Source organism: Heptranchias perlo, chromosome 16, assembly GCF_035084215.1.
Source record: "Heptranchias perlo isolate sHepPer1 chromosome 16, sHepPer1.hap1, whole genome shotgun sequence".
NCBI classification, from domain to species: Eukaryota; Metazoa; Chordata; class Chondrichthyes; order Hexanchiformes; family Hexanchidae; genus Heptranchias; species Heptranchias perlo.
The window spans coordinates 54,037,474-54,055,110 of record NC_090340.1 but is presented as its reverse complement, the minus strand read 5'-3'; the positions used below and the strand labels follow the sequence as shown (position 1 = coordinate 54,055,110).

The window sequence follows — 17,637 nt, the reverse complement described above, 5'->3', positions numbered from 1 at the left end:
ACCTGAATTTCCTTCCGTTAATCTTAACGGGCAGAAAATTATGGAGCATTGTGCATGTTTCAGGGTGTACACTGGAGCTGACAACTTCATACTCAAATCACCCATCAGGTTGGAGAGCATGCTGAATCCTGACAGTTACGGACAAACAATGTTGCACCAAACTGACCGTACTGTCACCTATCAGTTTGTAACCGAGCAGGAGTATCCTCGTGGTTTGAGATGTGTTTCTCGTGTGAGGTAGAATTCCCAAGGGGATGAAATTGCTCTCAGCAGTGTTTATAATGAACGCATTCATATTAAATTCCTCCATGTGTTACTTTAACTCATTTGTTAACCCAGTTACTTAAAATAGATTAACCAATGCGTTTAAATCGCACCCAGGAGGACTTTCATCAAGTATCTTAGCTACAAGTACTAACCGCTGAGAGAAATGTCACCCCTAAATTTACTGAACATTGGAATTCTGCATTCAGTAGTTTTCTTGACTGCAGCAGAGTCTTGAAGTGCAATGACAATAGATTCAATGTCACCTTTGTGCTGCAGTAGCCATTGGTGGCATTATTGGAGAAGCAGGGCCATTCAAGAAGAGTCAGCCAGATTCCCACATGCTTATGTGAATATTTGCGACAAACAACAGTTCGCAGAACTATTGACATCAGGGTTAGGATCCACGCAATCTGTTAACCGTGATATTTGAGATCTAATTTAAACAAAAAAAATAATAGTTTTAAGGGAGAATAAAGGAGCCGTTTTCAGATTATACACATAAAAAATAGAATCCTTGGGGGCTTTCAGCTTAATGAAATTTTAGTAAGGTCAGCCACAGCTAAAGGCTGTAACAGGTCACAAGGGAAGCGTGTTCACGGCAGTTTATGTCTTGTGTTTCAGTAGCCACGAGTCAAGAGCACACAAAATGCTTTATATCAGTTTATCCACTGGGGATTAGATGCAGAGTCCCAGAACTCGTTTCACTTGTGATCCGAAGCAGCATTCAGTCCGAGCCAACCGTCCTCAGCTCCCTTTGAGATCAGCTCTTAAAGATGCTTGTTGTATCCATCCATCTTTTATGAACCTATGATGGTTTCTCCATATAATTTGTAATTTCTTACATGAACAGTAATGGCACTGGAAAGAGGGCTGATGATGAATTTGGTCTTTTGCTTGACTGAGAGTGCAGCTTTCAGTCAATTAACCCCACCCGCACGCACCACCTCCCCGAATCGAAGACTCGGCCCCATCAAATGCATCTCCCATTGGCACAATGGCAAGCCGTATTGAGAAATGGCCATACAAAATTATTGCCTGAACTATGTCATCGTTAGCCAGTGCATACATTTGGAGAAAGAGTGGTTAAGAATGGAAAGGTCAGCCAGTCAAATAACCTCACTGTCACCACATTGCCTAGGCTCACATATGAAGAGTGGACACTTGGGTGAGGTTACTGGTTGGTATCTGTGATATTGCGCTCCAGCAGGGGAGGGGGCAATTCAAACATAAATATACGCAGACAAAACACCCCTCCCCCAAAAAGAAAAAAAACAGTCTACACCTTGATACTTCTCAAACATGTTGTCGTTTTCACCGTATTTCAGAAGGTAAAGGGGAGATTTCATAGAGATGTTCAAAATTAAAGGGGGCTTTGATAGAGTAAATAAGGAGATACTTGTTTCCATTGGCAGGAGGGTCAGTAACCAGAGGACACAGATTTACGGTAATTGGCAAAAGAACCAAATTTTTTTACGCAGCGAGTTGTTATGATCTGGAATGCACTGTCTGAAAGGGTGGTGGAAGCAGATTCAATAATAACTTTCAAAAGGGAATTGGATAAATACTTGAAGGGGAAAAATTTGCAGGGCTGCAGGGAAAAGAGCAGTGGAGTGGGACTAATTGGATAGCTCTTTCAAAGGGCCAGCACAAGCGTGATGGGCTGAATGGCCTCCTGTGCTGTATGAGATGCAACAGAAGGAAGCAGCAGCTTCCAGCTTTGTTCACGGATCTGTGAAAACAATGAAAGCCTGCTGTCAAAGGCTGGGACATTTTAATAGGGAGTGTTCAGAAGATGAAGACTGACAGTTTTGGATTGATGCTCAGTTAAAGAGATGATGTGCTTTTCTCTAGGGTATGGGGGAGGGGCAGTTAAACATAAAAAGACACTTAACCTCATCCCTGACGTTATTTTCAAAGTGAAATCATTAAGAATTCTAAAATTACGGCAGCATTACCTCAATCTTTGACCAGAGCCAACTCTTTTTTGGGTCTGGTGCAATGATATAGATGTGGTACGGAGTCTAATCCGATCCTTGCTGCACCCATCCACTGCCTGGGGAGTGATGTCGGACTGTCGGTGGATGGGTGGGAACACCAATGTTGAAAATAGTGGCCACAATAGGAAATGTTAATTTTTTGGGGGGATTTAAAAAAAAAATTGTATCGCATCCCAGTGGCAGGTAGCAGCATTGCCGGAAGTAGAATCACAGAATGGTTATAGCACAGAAGGAGGCCATTCGGCCCGTCGAGCCTGTGCCAGTTCTCTGCAAGAGCAATCCAGTTAGTCCCACTCCCCTGCCCTTTTCCCATAGCCCTGCAGATTTTTTCCCTTCATGTACTTATCCAATTCCCTTTTGAAAGCAACGATTGAATCTGCTTCCACCACCCTTTCAGGCAGTGCATTCCAGATCATAACCACTCGCTGTGTAAAAAAGTTTTTCCTCATGTCGCCTTTGGTTCTTTTGCCAATCACCTTAAATCTGTGGTAGTACTAAGCCATAGAGACCGGAAGATCTTTGGTTATTGCTAAGTTATTTGATCGCAACCAATCCAGTAGTTGGGGTACTAGAAATGGTCTCGGTGCCCCTAAGAGAGATGAAAAATCAGCCAGGGTTGCATAGGAAGAGGAGTAGGCCATTCAGCCCATCGAGCCTGTTCCACCATTCAGTTAGATCGTGGCTGACCCGCACCTCACCTCCATTTATCCGCCTTTGTTCCACATCCCTTGATGCCCTAACCCAACAAAAATCTATTGATCTCAGTCTTGAAAATTTCAATTGTCCCAGCATCCACAGTCTTTTGGGGAATGAATTACATATTTACTCTACTCTTCGTGTGGAAAAGTGCTTCCTGATTTCACTCCTAAATGGCCTAGCTATAATTTTAAAATGATGCCCCCTTGTTCTGGATTCCCTCACCAGAGGAAATAGTTTTTGCGTATCTACCCTATCAAAACCTTCAATCGGTTTAAAGACCTCGATTAGATTGCCCCCAACCTGCTAAACTCAAGAGAATACAAGCCAAGTTTGTGCACCCTGTCCTCATAACTTAGCTCTTTAAGCCCTGGTATTGTTTTGGTGAACCTGCGCTGCACCCCTTCCAAGGGCAATATACCTTTCCTGAGGTTCGGTGCCCAAAGCTGAACGCAGTACTCCAAATGGGGTCTGACCAAGGTTCTGTACAACTGAAACATCACTTCCTCGCTTTTGAAACCCAACCCCCTTGAGACAAAGGCCAACATTCCATTAGCCTATTTGATTATTTCCTGCTCTTAATCACTGTCCAGACACCCCTGCTGGAAAGCGCTACTGCTTGGATTTGGGTTTGGAAACAATGCCCCCTGTGGGTGACTTTGCCTCCCGACATTTGCTGTCTAGACACTCGCCATGAAGAGCGGCCACTTCACCGAGGTACTGGAGGGGCTCCTTTTACCTGTGGAATGGTACCTCAGAATTAGCCAGCACCCCAGGAGAGAGGGGAGACGATTGAAAAGAAAGAACTTTGTAGTAATAACATCGCAATATCAGCAGTTCTGCTGGCTTGATTGGCAAACAAAAGCATTCCAATCCTACAAAGGCTGCCATATTTTTAAATTATCTGTATGTGTGTCATGACAGTCCAGCTATTCAGTGCCCACGAATAATGGACTCGTATGCAAAGCTCAGATGATAGTACAGATCCGTACACCAGCTACGATTACAGTTAAATTAGGTTTTTAACAGTATGTTGGATGACAAATTATATGTAGATAACCACACTGATAATTATATGACACTTTATGGAGAGCAGAGGTCACCATAATTTGCAAGCTGCTGTATTACAATTACTCTTTTTCTCTCTCTCTATTGACAACTATGAGCGAGACTGAAAAGGTAATTGTATTCACATCCTGAAGCCACAGGGGTTGCACTGAATAAAATTTCCTGATGCCTGTTTGTTCAGTCCATTGCCGGATGATTAAGCATTGCTCACACAGGCAGCCTCCCTCTCTGATGATTTATTATTGTCAGTTTTTTTTTATATCTCTCTCAGTTTAGCAGGCTAATCAGGTGCGATAGGGGCTGGGATCTGAGATTCTCACTTTATTCTCTGTGTGTGTGTTTCGAGGGGATGGTTGTGCAATTCAAGGCTTTGTAATAACCCAAACGCCCCAGCTGCTTTTGAAGCATTTAGGTGATTTCTAATTAATATTATAATAATACTAGACTCGTGTTCAGGAAACGGATGATATCCTGCCTCATCTGTCTTAATGCTGGCTGATAATTGCATTGTTCTGGAAAAAAAAAGCCTCTTTGCAACTGCCTGCTTAAATGAAATGGTGACGAAAGAATAATGGTGACTGCACAGTTGAGCTGATGAATCTAATCTTCTTGCGGATGGCAAAGAAAGACGGGATGTAATTACTTTCCTCACAAAATATACTTGTAACTTCATAACTGGGTACAGAGTCTTTTAACCTTCATTCCCTTGGGTTGATCATACTGAATGCGGTGCAATTCTCCTTGGCTGCCAAAAGATTTTCCTCTAGAGATTTAAATAAACTCCTTATTTACTTCACATCATTTTAATGATTTAATTTTCTCCTCTTGTGTTTTTTTTGCCACTCCAATTGTTTCTCCCCACCCCTTCTCTCTTGGAGACACTGACTCTTGCTAGATAAGGTTCCACGGGCACAGGCAGCTGTCCGGTATCTAGCCCAAGTGACCGTCCCTTTTGCGTGAGCCAAGACAGCGAGTGCTGGCAGGCTGTCCAACCATAGAGGGCATCACAGCCAGGTCCTCACCTGACATTCACATACACGCGCACTTCCCAGCAGGCGTCACTGGATGGCGAGCAGGAGGAGGAACCCATGGTGGTGCCCCCTGCTGTGAGTCAGCCAACACACCACGGACTGGGGATCAAATGTAGGACTTTATATCAGCCATCTGCATTTACACATTAAAAGTGTGTGTGGTGGGGGGGGGGGGGGGTGGGGAAACGGGGACAGTGGCAGCTCCGACATGCACGGGGAGCCTAAAGGTGGAGATAGTGTCACACCAACCACGACATGCATTTGTATAACAACTTTACCATTGACAAACACCCCTAGGCACTCTACAAAGGCAAAGGGAAAACGGATATCAAGTCAAAGAAGGAAAGATTTATGAGGAGTGACCAAAAGATTGGTCAACGGCGTGGGTTTTAAGAAGGGTCGTAAAGGAGAAGAAGGTGGAGTGATATAGGGGTTTAGGGAGGTCCTCCTCCCTTAAGGTCTGGGGGCACAGCTGCCTATGGTGGGCTGAAGAGAGGGGAAGGATGCACGAGAGGCCAGAGTCAGAGGAATGGAGAGTGTGGGGACCAGTGTGATATATTGGTATTTTCCCAATATTTGAGTCTTGACCATGTTAAGTAGGCTGTTTGACCATGGGGACACCACAGCCACCTGCTGTCTGCACAAATATATAAAGAAACAAGCCTGTGGGGTTTGTTTGCAACATCCCAGGGGAACTGTGCAATAGCTGTTTTCAACCCTTGTGGGTTGTGCAAGGTTAATCTGCTACTTATTAAAACCCAGCATTTATAGTCATCAAATATAACATTGTGTAGTAATGATGTGAGTTTGAGAATAACAGTAGCTTTAAAGAGATTGTACCACGGTTATTTAACCTTGGCTGGAGCTGCCCGAAGGCTTCCTTTTTCAACGCGCCTCATATATTTTGGATACTTAAAGCCTCCCTGTCAAATCTGATCTTTTATTTCCATGAGCAGTTGGATAAAGTTGCAATCTGCCGTGTGAATATTCCAGGGAACTCAATGAGTATTTAATTTGTGACACCCTCCACCCCTGTTTTGTTATCCTTCAAAACTTGAAGAAACAAAGTTTTAACGGAGCAAGTTGTCAGGCGACATCTTTTATTGATGGCGGAGACATTGCAATTTGTGGATACATGGAAAACGTTCCCTTAGTTAGCAGCCTGCCTGTGCATTACTTTCAGAAAAAATTGAGAGGAAGGATGTCATCCTGTGCATTTGGGCAAATGAATGTGGCAGCTGGTTTCCACTCAATTCCATTTCATGTTCTTTGGCTTCGTGCACAGCAGCTGAAATAACAACCTGGTTTTGTTCAGGTGTCACCATCATTACTGGCCTGGGGTGCTTCTCTTAGCTCAATAATGAGACCCTCAGAGTAAGGAATAACTAAATGCCTAAACTAGGTAGTGTCAGATCACTGTCGTTATCGCTGCTCTTCTCCAAAAACAACACGGAACTTCCGTCCAATACAGATTTGTCTTTTTCCCTTCCCCTCCTGAAGGCGCATGTCCACGCTCGGGTGTGGTTACATAAGTGCTGCCCTCCAGTACCTTATCCAAGCATCCATTCACAGAGCCTCAGGCTATCCCCACAAGGCTGATCCTATCCACACCTGCTTCCCCACCCCACCCACCCTTTTCACCTCACTATCTCCTTCTCTCCTCTCTTTCCCTTTGCCTCATCTATTAGGGAAATCGAATAAAAGTAGCTAACCTGGGGAGTCGAGAAGGATTATTGCCGTAGATTTGAATTCAGAAGGAACATTACTTGAGATTTCAATTCAGAAGGAATATCATTTTAGATTTGAATTCAGAGGGAGTATGACTGAGGTTTGAATTCAGAGGGAGTATGACTGAGGTTTGAATTCGGGGGGGTGTGACTGAGGTTTGAATTCAGAGGGGGTATGACTGAGGTTTGAATTCAGGGGGGGTATGACTGAGGTTTGAATTCAGAGGGAGTATGACTGAGGTTTGAATTCAGGGGGGGTATGACTGAGGTTTGAATTCAGGGAGGGTGTGACTGAGGTTTGAATTCAGGGGGGGTGTGACTGAGGTTTGAATTCGGGGGGGTGTGACTGAGGTTTGAATTCGGGAGGGGTGTGACTGAGGTTTGAATTCGGGAGGGGTGTGACTGAGGTTTGAATTCGGGGGGGTGTGACTGAGGCTTGAATTCGGGAGGGGTGTGACTGAGGTTTGAATTCGGGGGGGGGGTGTGACTGAGGTTTGAATTCGGGGGGGGGGGTGTGACTGAGGTTTGAATTCAGGGGGGGTGTGACTGAGGTTTGAATTCGGGGGGGGTGTGACTGAGGTTTGAATTCGGGGGGGGTGTGACTGAGGTTTGAATTTGGGGGGGTGTGACTGAGGTTTGAATTCAGAGGGCTCCCCCAATTGCTTGGTGTAGCACTGAGCCACACAAACAGGATTCTTTCTAAACAAGGCCTATATTACATAGAATTTACAGCATAGAAACAGGCCATTCGGCCCAACTTGTCCATGCCGGTGTTAATGCTCCAGTCGAGCCTCCTCCCACCCTCTTCATCTAACCCTATCAGCATATCCTTCTATTCCTTTCTCCCTCATGTATTTATCTAGCTTTCCTTTAAAAGCATCTAAGCTATTCACCTCAACTACTCAATGTGGTAGCGAGTTCCACATTCTAACCACTCTCTGGGTAAACTACCCTAATAGGGAATTCAAGAGAAATTTCTTTGCCCAAAGAGTGGTGGTAATGTGGAACACACTACTACAAGGAGCAGTTGAAGTGAATAACGTAGATTCATTTAAGGGGACTGTCTTATATTTATGACCCCTAATTTTGAATTCCTCCCACAAGCGGAAACACATATATATATATATATATATATATATATGTGTATATATGTGTGTGTGTGTATGTATATATATATATATATATATATATATATATAATTTATGCAAGTATTATGCTGATTTTTCAGTGTATTGTTATTCCCTCAGCAGGTCTGGGCCCAGTCACCATGAGCTCTGTAGCAGAGATCAGCCCCAGCAGCTGGGAGCCCCTCCACCCCTCATCTCCCCCAAACCACAGCACAGGGAGCACCATTCAAGCCCGGCTGTGCTGTGGAACCCGGTGACCCTGATCGACAACCACACCGAGCCCCGCAAGAGCCACGATCACCACATGCTGAATAACTACACCGGTCACTACGACTCGCACAGGCAGTCGGGCCCTCTAATCAAGATGGAGAAGATTCACAACCACGAACGGCACGAGGAGATGGTCAAGAGACGAGAAATGCCCGAGAAGTACCAGCCGCTGCGAGGCCCCCCCGGCTCATTGGAGCATGCCGCTCATTCTCATTCTTACGGACCCCCTTTCGCGGAGCTGGAGAAATCCGCGCAGTCGATCCTCAGCCAGCAAAGGATGCCCTTGTCTTTCCCTGGGCAGTACAATGACATGAGTTTATTACACAAGTCGGCTTCCGCCTACAGGCAGTCTCATTGCCCGCCCCGGGTGCCAGGCCCCATGTACATCTACGACGAATTTCTACATCGACAAAGGAGGCTGGTAAGCAAGCTGGACTTCGAGGAGAAGAAACGGAAAGAGGCAAAAGAGAAAGGTGAATCTAAGCGGGGGTTGGGGGGGAACACATTAAATTGTTCGAGCATTTTGTTGTGATAACACAACACCTCTGTGCTTCCTAGTTCTACCCCAGCGATAGTGCATGGGCATTGTGATAATTTATTCTGGTTTCAGGGAGTACGGAGATGATTTTTTTTTCCTGGTCTCACTCTATCCTGGTTCTGGGCGGGCACAGCTTGCCCAAAGTACACTGCCACTGTCTGGGCCCACTTGCGGTTCAGTTTGTATACCAGCCCATTAGTGTGGTCCAGTTGCACCCTTGGTACAGGCCCACCTCCTGGCAACAAACAAGAGAAGAAAAAGAAATTTCAGCTGAAAAGCAGAGGGCCCCATTCATATTGTGGAGGCCCCCGGCCGGAAGATCTGGTGTGTACAGATCAGCCATGGTCTCATTGAATGGCGGAAGAGGTTCAAGGGGCTGAATGGCCTCCTCCTCTGTACCTAAAATCCCGCTTATCTTTGGGGTCCTCTCCGACTTGCTCAAACCTTCCTGTCTGAGAGAAGTCCCTGCACAAGTCCACTGCCAGCTTCTTGGGGCAGGGATCACTGGATTGGGATGAGGAATGGGAATGGCACTTTTTCTTTCACCCCCTCTTCCCTTTCCTAACCCAGGGCATTGGACACCAATTGTAAAACCACTCAGGCTGACATCAGCTCAGACAGTCCAGAGATAGTAACTGGGACTCTGCTGGTCTGTAAGGTGCAGCACTCCCAACACTCACCCACTGATCCCAGCAGAGGTCCAATTTCACCAACATCCATTGAACGTGATGCACCTTGAAAATAGATTTTCATTTTGAGCTGCTGCCGTGCTGGATTCAACGTGCTATATTTAGAAAGGCACTCTGCCGGGCCTCTCAGTACGTGCTCGGTTATAGTTAGTTAATTGAAGGATTGAAATGAATTAATTGAGTGTTGCTGCTTGGGATGAATGTGCTGACACAGCAGAGCATATTTGCACACTGTCAGCCTTCATTGTCAGTTATTCTGTCGCTTTGCTTCCACTGTTCCTAATTAGGTTATTACTATGACTTTGATGACTCGTATGATGAAAGTGACGAAGAGGAAGTTCGAGCACATCTCCGAAGAGTCGCTGAGCAGCCACCTCTGAAACTTGACGATTCGTCTGAAGTATGTTAACACTTCTCATTGTGGCAGAACTGCGAACTAAAAATAGGCTTTAGAACGATAACGAGAACCTAATAGAGTAGAAGCTTCCTCTTTTTTGCCTTCCTGGCCGCATCATTAATTTGCCATCCTCTCTCCTTTTAACGAAACCATTTTGCCTCTAAGCTCCCTTTCTTCAGCTAAAACTTCTTGTTTTTGAATTCTTAAAAAAAAATGCGACGGAGATGGGGGATCAAGAGGTACAAACGCGGGCAGACACGCACAATAATATGGGTGTGAAGAAGGTTATGTTAGCCAAGACATTAGGATTATTGAGGGTAATGCTAGTAAATGCATTAGCAGTTTTGTAGATGTGGGTGCCAGTAGTTATGGTTCTAGTAAGAGGTCCTGAGTGTTAAGGGGTTCATAAGTATACTTGGCTCAATGAAAGGTGGTCTTAATACAGAGAATACAGATAGTCTGAGTGCAGAGAACAACGATGGAAAAAATAGGGACCAATTTAGCAGGCGCAAAGAATGGAGTCTTGGAGACTTTTCAGTTTGATTACGTGTTCAGGTGCAAGTAAAATGGCAGCTCCTAGGAAAGGGAAATCACCAGAATCTCGGAAGGAGGGAATGAAATAACATCACCAGATCCTAGTCCGTGTCACCCATTCCCCCTTTACACCTGTCTGATTTTCCTGCGCCCCAGACTGGGACACTAATGGCCCTACCATCAGATTGGGATTAAACCTGCCTGGCCTGCAGGGTTCAGTGATATCCTGGGTGGTGCGTTTATTACCTGAGCCACTAGAAGTCACAGTGCTGTGTTTTATTAAATTATCCAAACAAAGTTTTTCAAGACTTGTTCCTACCATTGTGATGGATTACCGACTGAGGGAATACCTTCCAGGGCAGCTTTTAACAATTATTTCCCAGCAAACATAACAGCTGCTGAACCGGCTTTCCCGCTGCTGTGTTTTTAATTTAATGCAATTGAGGAAATCCCCATTTCCCCACTGCTTTCTGTGCATGAGTTGTACACTGAGCAGTTTTATCAAACAGTGTATTAAAACAGGAGCAGCCCCATAAGAAACAAAAGCAAATTGGAAGGTCATTACCCAACAAGCAGAACTGAATGGAGTAAGGAGCCTTCAACACGAGGGAGCAGTGAAAAGGGTGCTACCCGGCCTGTGATAATTGGAATAACCAAGCTCAATTATAGTGGGGCCTACTTATTACTGAGCTTAATTTGCAGTGGGGGCAAGGATGGTGTGAAGTGACCTATTCGCAGTGAGAGGAGCTCAGCAAGAGATCCGATAAATTACGATGCAGGATGAAATAAAATAGAACTGGAAAGCTTCCCGAATGGTGAATGTTCATTTTCGAAGTCCACCATTTCAAAACACTCTGAAATGGAAAGCACTCCTACTCAAGCAATGTTACCTGAAAGGTTAATGTATTCACGTGGGCCCACCGTGCTCTGGCTGCAGAGTGCTAGATCTAGGAAAATTCTAGTCTTCCTGCTATCTACCTAAAATACTAAAAAATCTTACATCTGCGCACACTTCCATACTTATAACAACGGCCTATGTAAACTTGTCACGCTGTAATTACACCCTCCCACCAGTGGTGATGCTGTAATTTTGCTGCAGTTATATTATACCCCACTTCACCTGAAGATTATAGTTGGTCTTCACTCCCTATGTTCAACGACATCAGAAATCAACTAGTAATATATTAAAAGTCTTGTATATAAAATACACTTTTTATATTTTCAGGAAGTATCATGGTATGGCGTTTTTGTTACAACTAGCTGTCATGCTTGGCTCTGACTTACATGTATACACTTATTAATGGCCTTGCATATAGCATATACCTGTAATTATCACACTTCATGTTAATACTTCAGCCGTCACACTTCAGGTGTCACACATTAGTGTATCCTCGGACTCACTATGAGCAACGCCACAGAAGATCTGCTAGTTTTAAATAACATTTCAGTTCATGCACTATGATGCTGTAACAATCCCATGACAGTGATAAAATTCAGCAGTTAGTAAGAGTAGCTTTATTATTGTACTATTAACACCATATAACAGAAATAAACTTTTACCCACTCCCATCTCGCCCCCTCTGCTGCCAATACCCAAATCATGCCTTTATCACCTCAAGGCTGGACTACGCCAGTGCTTTCTTTGCTGGCCTCCCTTCTTTCACCCTCCATGAATTCCAACTCGTCCAGAAACACTGACACCAACACCAATGCCTGAATTGCTATCACTCCTGTCCTTGCCAAGTTCCACTGGTTGCCTATGCCCCAGAGAATCAATGTTTAAGATTCTCCTTTCGCTTTCATGGCCTCGCCTTGTGCTATCTCCCTAATACCCTCCCAGCTGTATGTCCCTCCATGTACCCTCTGACACTTTCTTGTTCCCCACCTCACCATGGGTGATTGCTCATTCAGCCACTGTGCCTCTGCCCTCTGGAGATCCTTCTCTCCGCATCTCTGCCTTGTTGCCTCTCTCTCTACCTCCAAAGGTGCTCTCTCCTAACTCCTCTCTTCCTTTTTCCCTTCTGCTCAATCTCCACATATTGTCCACCATCCTATAAAGTTCTCTGAGGCACTTCTCGCTATGTGAGAAGTGCTTTAGCAATGTAAATGGTTGTTGTAATTTGAAGAAGTAACCAAGAGTAGACAAGGGTAATGCAGTAGATGTAATATATTTGGATTTTCAAAAGGCCTGTAGACTCATGGCTAAGGTCAGAGCATGTGGAGTCAGGGGACAGGTAGCAGAATGGATTGCAAGCTGGCTACAAAACAGAAAACAGAGAGTTCGAGATAAGGGTAGCTACTCAGACTGACAAAAGGTGGGAAGTGGTGCTCCACAGGGATCGGTGCTGGGACCACTGTTGTTCACAACTTACATTAACGATTTGGATTCGGGAATCAGAAGTACAATTTCAAAATTTGAAGTTGACACCAAATCGGGGGGCGTAATTAATACAAAGGAAGAGCGCGTCAAAATGCAAGAAGACATTAATAAACTGGCAGAATGGGCGTGTAATTGGCAAATGAATTTCAATATAGATAAATGTGAGGTGGTGTGTTTTGGTAGGAAGAATAAGGAGGCCACATACTGCTTGGATAATCGAGTCTAAATGGGGTGGGGGAGCAAAATGATCCAGGGTATAGATGCACTCAAAGTACCAATGCGGGTTAACAAGGCCATTAAAAAGGCAAATCAAGCACTAGAGTTTCTGGAGGGATAGAATTGCTAATCAAAGAAGTTGTGTTAAACTTGTATAGAACTTTGGTTAGACCAAACTTGGAGTATTGTGCACAGGTCTCCATATTATAGAAAGGATATAAAGGCATTGGAGAGGGTGCAAAAAAGATTCACAAAGATGATACCAGAACTGAGAGGATATACTTACAGGAAAGGCTGAACAGGCTGGGGCTTTTTTCTTTAGAAGAGAGAAGGCTGAGGGGTGACCTGATAGAGGTCTTTAAGACAATGATAGGGTTTAATAGGGTAGACGTAGAGAAAATGTCTCCACTTGTGGGGGAGTCCAAAACTAGAGGTCATTAATATAAAATAGTCACTAATAAATCCAATAGAGAATTCAGGAGAATCTTCTTTCCCCAAAGAGTGGTAAGAATGTGGAACTTGCTACCACAAGGAGTAGTTGGGGCAAGTAGCATAGATATATTTAAGGAGAAGCTAGATAAGCACATGAGGGAGAAAGGAATAGAAGGCTGTCCTGATAGGGTTAGATGAAGTAGGAAGGGAGGAGGCTCATTTGGAGCATAAACACCAGCACAGACCAGTTGAGCCAAATGGCCTGTTTCGGTGCTGTAGTTTCGATGTAACATACCCTGTTTTACCTGGGTTGTTCTAAGTTTGTTCTTTAAGTTTGATAACCTAGTCAACACCAACATGACATAATGGTGACGGAAATGTACGGTGATGCACTTTGGGAGTAAGACGAATAAGGAGAGGACCTATACCCTAAAGAATAAGGAGAGGACATATACCCTGAAGAATAAGGAGAGGACCTGTACCCTGAAGAATAAGGAGAGGACCTGTACCCTAAAGAATAAGGAGAGGACATATACCCTAAAGAATAAGGAGAGGACCTATACCCTAAAGAATAAGGAGAGGACCTGTACCCTAAAGAATAAGGAGAGGACCTATACCCTAAAGAATAAGGAGAGGACCTGTACCCTAAAGAATAAGGAGAGGACCTGTACCCTAAAGAATAAGGAGAGGACCTATACCCTAAAGAATAAGGAGAGGACCTATACCCTAAAGAATAAGGAGAGGACCTGTACCCTAAAGAATAAGGAGAGGACCTGTACCCTAAAGAATAAGGAGAGGACCTGTACCCTGAAGAATAAGGAGAGGACCTGTACCCTGAAGAATAAGGAGAGGACCTGTACCCTGAAGAATAAGGAGAGGACCTGTACCCTAAAGAATAAGGAGAGGACCTGTACCCTGAAGAATAAGGAGAGGACCTGTACCCTGAAGAATAAGGAGAGGACCTGTACCCTGAAGAATAAGGAGAGGACCTGTACCCTGAAGAATAAGGAGAGGACCTGTACCCTAAAGAATAAGGAGAGGACCTGTACCCTAAAGAATAAGGAGAGGACCTGTACCCTGAAGAATAAGGAGAGGACCTGTACCCTGAAGAATAAGGAGAGGACCTGTACCCTGAAGAATAAGGAGAGGACCTGTACCCTAAAGAATAAGGAGAGGACCTATACACTAAATGGTAAAAGTTTACGAGGAGCAGAGAGATTTATGGGTTCAGATGAACAAATATTTAAAAGTGGAAAGACAAATTGATTAAGTTTGAAAAAAACAAGAGATTCTAGCTTTTATAAATAGGGGCATTGATTAAAAAAGCAAAGAGGCATTGCCAAACCTGTTCAAATCATTGATTAAGCTGCAATTAGAATATTGTGTCCAGTTTTGGGTACCCTACTTTGGGAAGGATACTGTGGCCATAGAAAGGATGCAGAAGAGATTCATTTAGATGCTCGCAGGGGTGAGAAGCTTTAATTAAGAGGGGAGACAAGAGAAACTGGGACTCTTTTCATTAGAGCAGAGAAGGTTAAGAAGCGATCTGATGGTTATGTTCAAAATTATGATCAGTTTTGATGAGGCGAATAGGGAAAAACTAATTCCTTTGGTGCGTGTGTCAGTAACTGGAGAGCATAAATTACAGATCATCAACAATAGAATGAAGGGAGAGGTTAGAAGAACTGTTTTTACACAGAGGGTTGTTAAGACATGGAATGTCTGACCAAAAACAGTGATGGAAGCAAAATCCAAAGTAGGTTTTAAAAGGAAAGTGGATAAATATGTGAAAATAATTAAAAGGGTAGTGGGAAAGGTTAGGGAAATGGGCCTAAATGGATAGCTCTTTCACACAGCTGGCACAGATGCGATGGGCCCAATGGCCTCTTTCTGCGCTGTAAAATTCTATGATCACACTACTTCACGCTCCTCTGTTTTGCCTTGTGAGTACACTGCAGATGGCAGTGTTCCCTGACTTTACTCTTTGGCTGTCTGAGGATCTCTTTGTACCTGTACGAAGGAGATTCAATATATTACCATAATTGACATTTAAGTGTTTGTTCAATACTTTACATTTCTCTCCCTGCATCTAACAGCAACATAACAGTGACTGAAAAATGATAAAGATTTGATCTTCGGATCTACAATCCAGTGGGGGACTATACTCATTGACAGAACAAAGCTAAATGCTAACATACTGACCTGAATTAGGTGTAAAACTTATTTAAATTTGTCCTGGGTCAATCAATCTTCACTTAATTACATTATCATTTCAATACATTTCTTCATTCTCTCCCCTGATGCTTACAATAAACCACTGAACAAGATCATTAGTTCTTATACCCATGAATTCACCAATTTAGCACCTTGAATTCAGCTGCATAGGGACTAGCTGAGAAGCTTGGTCCATTTGGATTGCAGAATTGCTTCAGAAAACAGGTCTGCAATAGTGCCTGGTGGTCAGGAAAACCATGGCATTCCGCAATCTGCGACAGACGGAAAAGGGCAGCCACGTACGCTCACGCAGAGCTGTTTTCCAGTTGTGCATCGCAGTTGAATCTTCTGCCCCCGGGTAGGGAGAGGTGAGGGCTGTACAGGCAGGCAAGCACAAAACTACTCGGTAGGCCAGTGTGGGGCTCAGGCTGAGCCACTGACAGCCAGGGTACGTGGTTCCCTCCATCACCAATACTTACGCTGTTGTACTGCCTCCAGAAACAGCTGCAGAAACCACCTCTTTGGGTGGGTGTCAGAGCCCCTGGAAGCAGCAGTGCAGTCTTGTTGACTTCACTGGCAACAGTGGAACTGGCTCAGCTATAGCGCAGTCAGCGTCTGTCAGACGGTGCTGATAATCAGCGGGCATTTGCTGAATTCGGCACAGTCAGCAGAGTTTCTGTTTAAGTCTGTTCAGTTAAAGGTATAGTTTTGGGAAGACTCACCCCCAAAAAAAATCATCTCTCCGAGCGTTACTCTTGTCTCTGCCATTCTCTCAAGTCAAAAATGAAGTTGCCAAGTTGTGCTGCTTGTTCCCTTTTAATATTGTCTTCTCTGCTCCTCTTTTTTTTTCCTTTTCCTAAAGTCACCAACTCTCACTGGGGCATGAAGGTAGAAATCCCATTCCCGGCACAGGGGTCAGTGAGAGAGGATTCAAGCCTGTTTCAGCAGAGAGCTGATGGAGGGGACGGGACTTAGAATGATCCAGCCGCTCTCCTACAGCCACTGCTTGCGTGTTAACGGGCAGCTGCAAGCAAAGTCGCAGCTGGCAGCAATGGCTGGTGGGAAAGTGAGGGATAGCAAGAAAACCAAAGACACAAAATCGAAAGAGTTAGCAAAAGCAAAAAGGAACGTGATACATAGAATCACATCGAATGTAGAGCACAGGAACAGGCCATTCGACCAACAGGTCCATGCCGGTGTTTATACTCCACACGAGCCTCCTCCCTCCCTACTTTATCTAACCCTATCAGCATATCCTTCTATTCCTTTTTCCTTCATGTGTTTATCTAGCTTCCCCTTAAATGCATCAATGCTCTTTCCCTCAACTACTCCTTGTGTTCCACATTCCAACCACTCTGGGTAAAGAAGTTTCTCCTGAATTCCCTATTGGATTTATTAGTGACTATCTTATATTTATGGCCCCTGGTTCTGGTCTCATAGAATCATAGAAAATTAACGGCACAGAAGGAGGCCATTCGGCCCATCGTGTCCGCGCCGGCTGAGGAACATGCCACTCCGCCTAATCCCACTTTCCCGCATTTGCTCCATAGCCCTGCAGGTCACGGCTCTTCAGGTGCACATCTAGGTATTTTTTAAATGAGTTGAGGGTTTCTGCCTCTACCACCCTCTCAGGCAGTGAGTTCCAGACCCCCACCACCCTCTGGGTGAAAAAATTTTTCCTCATTTCCACTCTAATCCTTCTACCAATCACTTTAAAATCTATGCCCCCTGGTTATTGACCCCTCCGCTAAGGGAAATAGGTCCTTCCTATTCAGTTTATCTAGGCCCCTCATAATTTTGTACACCTCAATCAAATCACCCCTCAGCCTCCTCTGTTTCAACGAAAACAACCCTAGCCTATCCAATCTGTCATCATAGCTAAAATTCTCCAGTCCTGGCAACATCCTCATAAATCTCCTCTGCTCCTCTGTAAAGTGGTGACCAGAACTGTGCGTAGTATTCAACCTGTGGCCTAACTAGTGTTTTATACAGTTCCAGCATAACATCCCTACTTTTATATTCTGTGCCTCAGCTAATAAAGGAAAGCATTCCAT

The 17,637-nt window shown here is 44.4% G+C and overlaps 1 protein-coding gene across 6 annotated transcripts in view; it reads left to right on the top strand.

Moving 5' to 3' along the window:
* gse1b (Gse1 coiled-coil protein b) overlaps positions 1-17,637 on the top strand; it is a 544,566-nt gene that overhangs the window by 505,263 nt on the left and 21,666 nt on the right. For 5 of the 6 annotated variants that reach the window (XM_067998135.1, XM_067998133.1, XM_067998136.1 and 2 more), the window contains 2 exons: positions 8,034-8,656; positions 9,698-9,810. In XM_067998135.1, coding sequence (XP_067854236.1) covers positions 8,034-8,656; positions 9,698-9,810 — 736 coding nt within the window. The remainder of the gene's footprint in view (positions 1-8,033; positions 8,657-9,697; positions 9,811-17,637) is intronic. The other variant, XM_067998134.1, reaches the window with a different exon arrangement.